Source organism: Poecilia mexicana, unplaced genomic scaffold, assembly GCF_051168715.1.
Source record: "Poecilia mexicana isolate PSO_F unplaced genomic scaffold, ASM5116871v1 scaffold_15, whole genome shotgun sequence".
Classification (NCBI taxonomy): Eukaryota; Metazoa; Chordata; class Actinopteri; order Cyprinodontiformes; family Poeciliidae; genus Poecilia; species Poecilia mexicana.
This window is the reverse complement of record NW_028263384.1, coordinates 15,060,056-15,072,147: the sequence shown is the minus strand read 5'-3', so window position 1 is coordinate 15,072,147 and position 12,092 is coordinate 15,060,056. Positions and strand designations below refer to the sequence as shown.

Here is a 12,092-nt window from a genome sequence, read left to right as displayed (position 1 = left end):
GTACCAAGCTGAATGGTGGTAATCAGTAGAAAAATTCAACTGAGTTGAGCACTGATTAACAGTTTACCGGCAGAGGAAAGGTTGGCTAATTAGCCAGCTAACATTAGCTTTCTGTGTATTCCATGAGTAGCAGAACAGCAAGAAGTGCTAATAATCTTAAGCCTTTTGCCACTCTGTTTAAAAATTAAAAGAATTTTAAAAAGTCATAGGAACAGTATTTGCCGTGTAAAATACTCAATTTTGTTTTAGCAGTAGCAACAGTGTCATGATTGTTGTATTTTATAAGAACTTTGATCATCTTGCTTTTTTCCCCTTTTATTTTTAGGATAAATGCAGTATCCCAACTAATCAAACCATACAAAGTAGTAAACTAGTAGCTATTATATTAACTTATGTATTGGATTTGATAAGTATGGCTGTTAAACACAATGGCGTGTTCCGTGTATATTGCTAGGTATTCTCCAAAACAAAGAGCCAAAAGCTGTGTAAATAACACTCTCTTTGGGAGGATTTCTGTTCAGCTTGAAGTGAAATAAAAACAATGAAAATCAACACAAGCCAAAGCTCTTCATGGCAGCTCTCAGTTATTACCCCCTCCTCTTACCTAGCGACCAATAAGGGTTTCCATACTCGGAGACGGTAAAGGGATTTCTCCTGCTCATCTGCAGACTTTGATCTGACTGACACAGAAACGGCCTTCAGATCACAAGTCTGCAGACCCTGTTGGGCCTCTCTGGCTGGTCTGCTTGTACATGTACTCTTCATCCCTGTGAGGATTCCTTACCCTCCTCCCATTTCCTTTCGTCTCTCCTTTATCCCTTCTTCTTCCTCCTCTTCATCTGCCTCCTCCTTCTGCTCTTGCTCTGCTGTTTGGTGCTTTTGAAGCATCTGAGTACAGACATGTTCTGAGCTTTGGAAGACCCAGGGGCCCGTGAACCAGACAGAGGAAAGAAAATAAAGAAACTCTACAGTGCCCCCAATACAAAAAGCTATCTTGCCATTACCACTGGGGATAAACTCTTAAACATCACCAAATGCCTGGGCAGACATGGAAGATCAGAGGGGTATTTGGTGTGCTGCTCTCATAATCATACTGTTAGCTAATAGGGCAGTTAGTAGGAGAGCAAGTATGATGGGAGATGATGTATTTATCCTGATGAATAAACACTGCTTTAAAAGGGTTTTAAAAAAAGAGCCTGTTGGGCCTAAAAATGGGAAGGGTTGCTCCTTGTAGTTTTTTCCAGCACAGACATGTCAGCAGAATAGACATGAAACATGCCATCACTGGTTCTTATCTCAATATGTCCCTGGGTGGAAAAGTGAGGCAAAAGTTTACTGATGTCTTGCAGCCTGCCTGACCATTAAAACATATTTCCATGCTGATGGATGTCAGATGTAGCTGCAAAAGAACTGTAACTTGCCCTTGATTTCTGAGCTCATTCTTTTACTCTCGTTTTATAAACTTGCTCTTCATGGTTCGCAAATGGAGTTGGCGAGTGCAGACAGTAAACAAGAAGATGGGAGCGAGTGAAAGCAGAGGGACCGTTATCTCGGGCAAATCTTCTTGTCTGACCAACATCAACCTCTACGGATAGCGGCTTGGATGGACAGTCTGAGGTTTTTATAAGCGAAAGCTGTGAAAGATGTGAGTAAGCTTATCTAAAATGGAAACAGGAAATGAGTTACAGCTGTGCTGAGAATGTGGCGCAGCTGTCCAGGGCTTGACAGTTGGAGGATTTTACAAGAGTATAGGGAAACAAAAAGAGGAATCGCACAATCGAGGTGTTATGTGCAAAAACAATCCCACTCAAGTTACTGTCAAATAATGATTAAACCTTGTTAGAATATTTATAAAATGCATTATTATGCCCTCACCTTCACAACTCCGTTAAAGGAAAGACATTAGGAAATAGTGAGGCCCTTTTCTCCAGCACAAGCTTCCAACTCCACTTTATTGCGTAGGATTTATTTGTCCTCTGACAGAATTTATCATGCGGCCCCTCTTAAAACACAGCAAAAATTGCAATCATCCTCTAAAACTTTGGCATGAATGCATTCATGTATCTGTCTTCACTTTTCACCCCCGGGTGCACAAGGAGAGACTATGGGAGATTGGAAACCATGAAGCGACCAAAACTGCTGAGACCATACCAAAAGGAAGTTCCTTTGTTCATCGTCCAAAACGGGCTCCAAACCTTTTTTCCTCCCCGTCTTTATGCCACCTGGGATTCAGCCAAGGAAGTAGAAGTACGGCTGCCCCTCTCCATGCTTTGTTCTAATATGTTCCATGCTTTCCAGTTGCTTATGTCATCAATCTAGGAGACGGCTAAATGTGATGGGATGAACATAAACAGCGCCTGAGTTATGGGCTGAAAGACACACATATTTAGTCTCAAGTGAAAGCCCAGCACCCTTTTTTTTAATGTAAAAAAAAAAAATGTACATATGGAGAGGACCTGACTATCCTAAATGACTTGAGCATGTGGTGTACACATTAAAATCTTTGTCACAGCAGAAAAGAGCTAAAGAGAAAGAATCTGCTTAATGATATCAAAATTCCCCTATAATATCAGTTTCAAGTAGCAAATATGTAATTGACAGCTGAGTGTCAGTACTAATCATCCATCCTTTAATGTTCGCTTAAAAATGCACACCCTCATGTCAAAACCTGAGTTCATATTAACTCTCCCCAAATGGTCTACTTAGTATACATGTCACTAATGAATTATACATCTGACTTTATTCCCCCCCTCGCTCATATTTACATGGTGTTTCGGCAGAATTTGTGTAGCGCTTGTAAAGTATTTAATAAATGTTTAAAAATGTACGAGACCAGAGATCTTAGCCAGAGCATGCAACGCGCAGTGGATGTTTACACAAAATCAAAAGAATCTGGTACGCCTATCAAAATGACTAAATCACATGAATAGTTTGTTTTTCACATGCCAAAACAGGAAAAAAAAAAAAAAAAAAAAGATGGAGTCCACTTGGACCCCGTCAGCTCAAATCATAAAGATCTATCACTGGCTTTGCACTCTGCTAAAACACCAAGGAAACATATTGCAGATTTTAAGACCCATTTTACTCAGCCAGACTGTGTACTAAAACTAATTGGATTTCTGTCAATGAAGGAAAAATATAACCCTGGGACAGCTTTGAGCTCAATAGCTCTGACTGTCCAACTGTGCATGAGGGAGTGGGACCTTACCACATGCCAAGCACCAGAGAGCAAAATTAAATCAGTGGTCAACATAAAATATTAAAATAGCATGGTATCGAATTTTTGAGGAATGATGTCAGGGTGGCTCATTATGGCCAGCAAGGCAGTGAATTGAGCTATATTTAGTGGGTGATAATTGAAATCATGGCTGTAGTCATTACCACTGACAAGTTTCTAAATAATACCCAATAAATTCTGCCTTTTTAGCAGGGTTCCCATGACAGCTGGCTACGCTGAAAAATAAAGTACAGAAACAGAATCGCTTTTCCTTTCCGAGTTTCCTCCTTTTTTCCCCCTTCCCCCAAACCCAACTCTCCTCTCTCCCTTTCTTTCTCTCTTTTTGAGCCAATAAAATGTCAGCTTTTATTCTCCTCCTCCAAAGTGTTGGCGAGATGTCAGCAGGCCCTTCTAATGTTCAACCACTGTGAGCTGAAGGCCTGTAAATCTTGGGAGTCTGTGGCACGCAATCCATCTTGGGATATACAATAAAAAATGTGACGTGGTCATAAAAGGAACAGCATCACTCACTGGTGTATATAATGTGAACAAAAAGAACGTAAAGATGTTCTTTTCCATTCAGGATGCTAAGCCACAAGATGGTCTTTGATTGAACAGGAAAGCAGGTTTGGGAAGGCGATGGGAAGCTGATGGCAGCTTTTGACAGTGATGGGTCTAGAGCGTTTGTTGTGTTTTAACAATCAGTTAAAGATTTATACCATACGCACCATATTCACGGTAAAATGCATTGTGTAGATGAAGCCCGACATGAACAGCTACTTGACTGTGTTAAACCACAGAATGCATGGTGTTAGCAAAGCAGCTGCAGCTGTTCATCTATGACAATCTGTGCAGTACACATCAGAGGTTTAGGTACGAGGGACTATTCTTCAGTAACCCTCATGAAGGATGCAGTGCAGCACTTTTTATGTGTACTATAATTTCTCTAATTTTTAGCATTTTAATAGAACTTCAGGTAAGGCAGAAACTACTTAACAAAACCCCATTTTAAAAAAATCTAAGCTATCCCATCTACTAAATAAACTTATATATTTTTAAGGAATAAAAGAGTAAGCCAATAATGACTAATCTAACTGAAAAAGAATGGTACTGATGTCGTTTGGTTTCACGCCTTGCATAATATTCTTCTGTGATTTGAGTTATACTGAGAATATTTGCGGCTTAGCTGAGTAGATTGTTGCAATGACCAAACTTGGCATGCTTTAAATTGATCACACCACAACTAACCTCAAGAAGCTTGAAAAACAATGAGACTTTGACTTTGTGATTACACAAAGCCAAGGCACTTATCAACACTAAATTTATTACACAAGCCTTTGTAGAAAGATGACAACTGAGGATGAAAGGCAAAAAAACAACAAAAAAAGAACAATACAAGTCAAAGATCAGTGGTACCAAATCTATTGTTAATGCAATGAGTGTGTTTATGCCTTGAGACAGTGTCTCACCAACAACATTTTCAGAAATAACACTCCTAGGGCGCCAGTGTTTGTGACTAGCTCCCTAAGACAGCAAGTAGAACTGGAAGTCAGGAACTAAATATACATAGCAGGAGGTGTTTGCCAATGTGCTGAAGCAATAGTCAAGCGTGAATATATTTAGTGAGCTGAGCAATGGAGGGAGAAGTGGGGCAAAATGAATTCATGCATTTATAGATCTCAACGTCAGGCTTAGCTGTTTAACAACTGTATTCAAACGTTTTTAGAGAGAAAACCAAAAATATGTGGAGAAATGGATAAAGCTATACTTGAATAACAATGGTACAGATTCCAAAATCATTTTCATGCAAGAAGTAAGAGGGCAACTCATGCCTTTAGAAAAAAACAACTAAGTTCAGATGAACATCTTTCTACATTCCTTACTCATGTATAAACTGACTGCCCCCTCAATGCAGGAATAGAAATTTAAAAGTTCATCGAGTGCAGGTCTTTGTAAATTGTCAACTTACCGATTTGAACATTTATAGTTTTTAGGTGTGGTGCACACTAACTTTTACATTTGATTATGGCAGCAACTGTTTCTGAAATCTCATTCCCAAAAACACAGTGAAGGATTTTCTGGTCTAATATGAGATGGTCAACTAATACATTTGTCTATGAACTAGAAGGGATTCTAGCTCACGACAGTATTTGAAAATGGACTTTGTTTATGAGAATATAGATATCGGAACCATAAAAAAAATATATATTAAAAGATTAAAGCCTTTGCGGTCTCAAACTCAATTAAAACATGACAATTAAAACCATAGTCTTAATGTGTAAATCTTCTATCAAACGTTTAGACTTCAAGACTCATAAAGCCAAGAAATACATGAATGTCAGAAGCTTCACTGGGAATATGGTGAAATTAAAGGAAAACAAACTGATTTAAATAATCTGGCCTAGGCTGAAAACCACATTATCCCATAATCGGCATCCTAATTTGCAAATGACGTCACAATAAATATATTATTTAAAACTGTTTTATTAGAAATGCTAAATGAATGTAAACTAATGCTCTTTGGGTTGTTGTTTTTTTCTTCCCCAAAATGTCTGGGTATTAAACTGTGAACATTAATTCATTTGAATTTGTACAGGAATTTCAGCAGTATATTTTAAATGTTTAAAAATATTTTATCTGGTTAAAGTCTTTTCTTTTTACTTCCCCACATCTCTGGGGACTCTGTGTCTGCACTGTTTTCAACTACCTTTAATAGATGGGAAAAAGGTTGCAGCAATCCTGCAAATACATACACACACGCACACAATATAATCTCAAATTGGACAAATATAAGAACAAGACAAGTTATCCATTAAGAATCCACATCCTCTGTTCTACATCATCCCAATGTGTTCCCAGGGGTAGTACGTCATTTAAAGAACATCCCAGTGAAAATTAAAAACGTAGATTTTTTTCCCCAGTTCCACTGAATGATACAAAATATCACTGTTCTTCATATGAATAAGTTATTTCCTGCCAGACCATGTCCCTTTCATCTATCTGGTTTAAATCTCTTAGGGTTGGGAGAGCTCTGCATACTACTTAATTGATGAGACACAGATCAGGTTATCCTGGAATATGTGCCTAAACAGGCCTGATAGATGGGATATGGAATACATTTCCTCAGCAGAACAGAGTACGCCGCTACTATTACCAGAAATACCCACACTATGCTCCCAGTTAAGTGATTTGAGGACTTCATACTGCCAACGTTTCATATCCGCTCTTGCTAACTGACACTTTATCTGCATACCGGCATCTCTGCAGATTGAACACTTAGGCAAGACAATGACAGGCTCTCTTCCTGTTGTCACTTCTCATATAGGGCCAAGTCTAATGCTGCTTACTGGGCTTCTGCCAATAGAAGACCCCCACCCCTTCGCTCTCCTCCTCCCATCACCATCAAACAACCAAACTCTACCTAGCCTGGTTAGAAAAGGAGCACTTGATGTCTGTGACACTCATTTGTCAATTAGCAGGCCCCTTCCAGTGTTGACATACAGCAACTTGAAAGACAGAGTGCCGTCTGTGACGAATTAAAGGAGACAGATGAGTGAGGCTTGAGCGGCGGAGTAATACTATAATGTTCCTCAGATATGAATATAAAACGACACAGTTGACAGGCCATACAAGGTTTTATTTCATTTCTCAGTGTTCCAGGCCTCCCTACTTTGTCTTCTTTGTTCTCTTTTCATCAGACTACTTACATCTCATTTTGACAGCCGGGCGACATTTAGAGCACTTTCGTTTTAAAATGCAAGTTAGCATACTTGATTTGTCATTAAAATGCAAAACGCCTGCCATCACCAACATGGCCTAGGTGAACACAAACCCCGTTAGACACACACCAAGACAGACATAGACATACACATAGTCAAACGTTTTGTGCGTTTATATCTATTGTATGTCTTTAAAATGTTAAAATGGGAAATGTCATTGTTTCAAATCATATAGCGAGTTGTGCTGCATACAAACCAGCTAGGTTAATGGCTATATTCAAGATCAATGGGATTAGCAATTAAAAGGTTTTGGATGGATTCCATTGGGTCTTAATGTCCACAATTGATATATATTGATATAGGTGGCCAACACAGTAAAGCCCACATAAAATGGCAAAGACAACATGATCATTGAAGACACAATGAGTGAAGAGCATGTGGGTTTATCACACACTACTGCTATGATTGCACAAATCAAAAATACCGTAAGTGAATGTTTTTCTAACAACTGTGTCAAGGTGGTGGCTTTCAAAGCAAAAGAAATTTAGGAGGTTAAAACTTCTTATCTCTATTTAGTATTTACACATCTAAGCAAAAGTCAATGATCTTTATCTGCTGTTGCCTAGATGTAAAACAAATCACCTTGAAAACTGTGTTTTCTGATGTATTTTCAGACTGAAAAACTAATTAATCTGAGGAAGATAAAACAAAAATTTTCAGTATTTAATCTACTAAAAACAGGACAGAAACTATTGGTGTATTAATAACAAAACTGATCCTCCTCTTGTACTTTCATGTGGATGGAGCTTAAGCAAACTATATTCTATACTCAGGCAGATTAATAGACTTTTAGAGACATTACTTTTCTTGCAGTCTGAAGGTTTTTATGCCAACAATGGATTAAGTAAACAATTAGCAAATTGATAAGTTAGCAAAACAGCATCTTAAAATTTGCATTCACCTTGCAGAACACACTTATTTGACTGTTTTGTTTACTTAGATAAATAGAGCCTTCAAGTGAATGTCTTCAAGAGAGAGTCCAATGTAAATAAAACAAACTAAAAAAAACTAAACAAAAAAAAAAAAAGTATTAATTTCCGAGCCAACTTTGCATTTAACAGAATACTTTATTATTCTGCAATTTAGGCCTGGAATAGCTCAGCATGAATACACAACAGTCTGTGCATTGTGTCGATCATACTGGAAAAAAAAAAGAATAAATTGGGAATGTTTTTAAGGATTTACCAAAGTGATTTGTTTGTAAAGAGACATTGTAAATACAAGCATCACTGTTAGCATCATGTGTGATAGACACAGACATGTGTCTTCCTCAATCCGAATGAGTCCAGGGTGATAACACTGAATGTAACAGATGCAGGCACCGAAAGTGCACTCCAGTCACAGGGAGAACTCATGTCAATGCAGCACATGCCACCTCGCTGCAATGTGTACACACCTGACCTGGAACAAAGTGGACAACACAACCCTAACCAAGCCCGTCCCGAAACAGAAATCTCACCGTGAGCCACACTTCTCCACACATTGATGAGACAGGCTGACACCACAGCACACCGAGGCAGAGGTGTGGGTGTGACAGCCCACTGCCATAATTTCATCCTGCCATTACCTGCCCAGCCACTCACAATTGTACTCCCAGAGACAGATCCACACGAGCACAGGTGCACAAGCCTACACAGGAACCAAGCATATGTACAGCACACCAAAACACACAGGACTCCGTTAAAGATGGAGACAGCTCCTTGCTTCTCATTGCGACTCATTGTCAGCTTGCCGGATGATTGTTGTCAATTGAACTGACAGAAATAAGCGTATTAGCTACAACAAGCTCTGGCAATGTCTCCCTCTCGATTTGACTTGAGCAGCAAGAAGAAGTGCATAATGCTGAAGGCAGTCCACTGAGTTTGCCTAAGATGTGCATCTATTTACACCTGGTGTGCTAGAGCTGACAGTGAAATGAAGTCGTGGTGTCAATATGAGAACGTCTCCACTGTCTGACAAGAGTTGTCAGTTCAATTTGAAATGATGCTTAAATAAAGAATTTGATACACTTATTTGATGTGTCAATGTTCACTCCCTTCCCGAGATCAAATGTGAACAGTAGAACTTTATATGCTTGATGAAATTAAAAATGATAAATGTAATACAAGCAGTTGTTCAGTAAATAACGTGCATTTGTGTAAGTATATAATTATTTGTATACATAAATAACCAGGATAGGTGATATTCTTTCCCAAGCTAAACAATTAAAACTCCACAATATCTAATATCCATCAAATAGGCTTAAAACAGATACGAAATATTCTTAATTATAAAACAAAACTATTTTCTGTTCAATTCCTCAAAACAACAATGTGAATAAATAAATAGATAAATGAATGAATGGATGGGTAAATGGATTTAAAGGACGAGTGATCTAGTCGGTCGGATGTCGGTAGCACTCCGGCCTCAAATCTGGGACATTCAACATGTTGGATTGTCTTGGTCCAACATTCTAATGTATCTGGTGTTTCCCAGAAGACACACGAGCATGCATCCTGTTAAATTTGATGTTTAGACAATCAGAAAGCGAGGTGACGGGAACATGGACGGAAATACAAAATTCAAAACTGCCACCAAGGCGCACCAAAAAGTCTGGAGGACATCATACTGTTGCGTTGTCGTATTGTTTTTTTCGCTGTAAAAACAGCCCACAAACTATCACCATTGTCGCCATTGTTTCTTCTTCGTCGGCCATGTTTATTTACCCTAAACTCATGTCTGATCTCGAGAAGTTTTACGAGATTTCCCATCCAACACTTCAAGGTTTATGAGGAAAATCTGTTTGTGTGTTGTATTTCCCATGTGGTTTTACACCACACACTGTAGGCCCAAACATGTTCTATTTATTTACATTTTATTATCATGAATGAGGTTTTGAAAATCAACTGATATTTAAAATGTTGCTGTGGGAACCAGACGTAAGGAATCAAACATTTATTTTATAGCTACTTTTAAATATGTGTGAGTGAGATATATTATACTGAAACCTGGCTTATTAAATCTGCTTAACAGACAACTTGCAAAAAATAAATAAAAAATAGTAAATAAAGAATAAATAAACACAAAGCTGTGTCCTCTGGTGTAATTTATAGCCTGCCAGGCATGACAAAAGTTGAACAACAAAGTAACCTAATGTTTTCATCACCTATTTCTTCCATTTGAGAGTTAAGCTGTGCAAGTCCTACTGTTAAAATGACAGCCTCCTCTGGAGCAGCTCCGATAAGATGCTGCCCCACATCTCGATGGAGGAATCGTACTGTTTGCTCCTTTATTTAACATGGTGATTATGTATTGTACATATTATTTATTTCTACTTTTCATCCGTGCCGTTTGTCCTCATCATACTCTGGCCACCTGCGGACTAGGTCCAAAACTTTCAACTGCAACTGATGGTGCATTTCTGCCACTAAGCTCAACAAAGCAGGTAAATAAGGTGGATGTGTATGATTTATTCACTCAAACTTTCCTACCTGAGCAGATTGAAGCTCAGATCCAGTCGTCTTGCAAACTTGCCATACGTCTCTCCAAGAAAGTGGGGGATGTCCTTAGAGTCTTGTCCAATGTATGATATCTTCAAGAGTAACAAAGAATAAAAACAGTAGTGAGAGAGAGCTTTCTTTATATTAGTAACATTTCAAAAAATATAGGCTATATTTCATAAGATCCATTTTTAAGCTACTTTAAACAATGTGTGAATTTTTCCAACAGCTGCTTTTTTGTTGGTGTAGGTTTTTAGTTTTTGTATTGTTCACTTAAAGGTGTGAAGAGTTAAATATGGTGCAAACCGTGCATCATATTTTTTGGTGCATAGTTTGGTGCTGAAAGATGCAAGAGGAGGAATCGTTTACCACAGTAACTGTAACATGAAAAACAAAGTTCTGTCAATATTCTGAGACAGACACATAATAGCAGGAGGGATGCCAATAGGACTGACTGGTGTAAATAGATCCAGCTGATGTGTTGGTCCCACCAGCCATGGCATCGTTACATTTCTATTCGGTGACACTTGCCTATCTGTAACGTTAGTGTACTTAACAGCATATTTCACGATTTGTCTGACATAATTATGCCACCACACTCATGCACTCTTCCCGGTTAAGCTGTAAAACGAACTGAAAACTGAAAGCCGTGTGTGATGCCAACAAGTGCGTCACATGACAGCAGAGGGGGCGAAAAACAAACTCACAATCAAATTGTATGCGTAAATTAAACGCCAGTTTATAAGTCGACGATAAAGCAGCACTTAGAAGAGGAGGAGGAGCTCGGACGGTGAACGTTTTCAGGGCAGACTTACTTGAGTCCCATTTAAAACGACCGGTGACTCCCTCTGAGCCATGACGTCCTCCTGAATGACAGTTCGGAGTTTGTTTGTGTGTTTTTTAAGCAGTGGAAGTCAGAGCCTGTATTCTCCCTCACGTTGTTGACACCCAGTATTGATTCCTGTGAATGTGGCGCGGTTGCAGGTTCTTCTGACGCTTTACAATTGGCTTTTACTGTTTCCGCGTGCCGCTTGAATCAGCTGACCCGCTGTGTTGCGGAAGCACGCGGTCACTGCTTGTTAACTCGTAAAACCTCAGTGCTGCTGACTGTCTCCTGACGACTCCATGTATTCTCCCACTAGCATGGCGTTTACTGTCAATTACCATGGCTCGCCTTTTGTTGTACATGCGCGCTTCCACCTGTTCTATAGAAAAAGGCAACGGCAGTATCATGAAGAAAGTTAAAGACGCATGAAACACCTAAATGGAGGTCAAAACGCATTCCTAGTGAGCCACGCCTGGTCATTTTACCAGCTTTTCAGAGAAAGCAGATTACAGTATCAGAGAAAATTTACTTTATTTCAGTAATTATATTTTAAAAGTAACATTCAAATACTTTATGTATTAAGCAGGCATGGAGAGTCCTAGTATTTATTTATAATTTTTTATATACCCTGGCTATATGCATTAATTACAGCCAGGGCTGAATATAGGTGGTTCTGGGCCTCAGGTGCAGAACCAGTTTCGGTCCCCTACCCACACGAGTTTCTTCTACACATGCAAAGTACAATAGGTAGACAGTTTGTCCACATAGAAATATTCTTTTTTCCAAAATGA

The 12,092-nt window shown here is 38.9% G+C and overlaps 1 protein-coding gene across 1 annotated transcript in view; it reads right to left on the bottom strand.

Annotated features, from left to right (window-relative positions):
* The window catches only part of lrmda (leucine rich melanocyte differentiation associated), a 226,867-nt gene extending 215,300 nt beyond the window's left edge, over window positions 1-11,567 (bottom strand). The window contains exons 1-2 of the mRNA XM_014987333.2: window positions 11,291-11,567; window positions 10,467-10,567 (exon numbers count right to left, since the gene is read on the bottom strand). Of these exons, the coding sequence (XP_014842819.2) occupies window positions 10,467-10,567; window positions 11,291-11,332 (143 nt within the window). The 5' untranslated portion in view covers window positions 11,333-11,567. The remainder of the gene's footprint in view (window positions 1-10,466; window positions 10,568-11,290) is intronic.
* Between the last annotated feature and the right edge of the window lie 525 nt (window positions 11,568-12,092).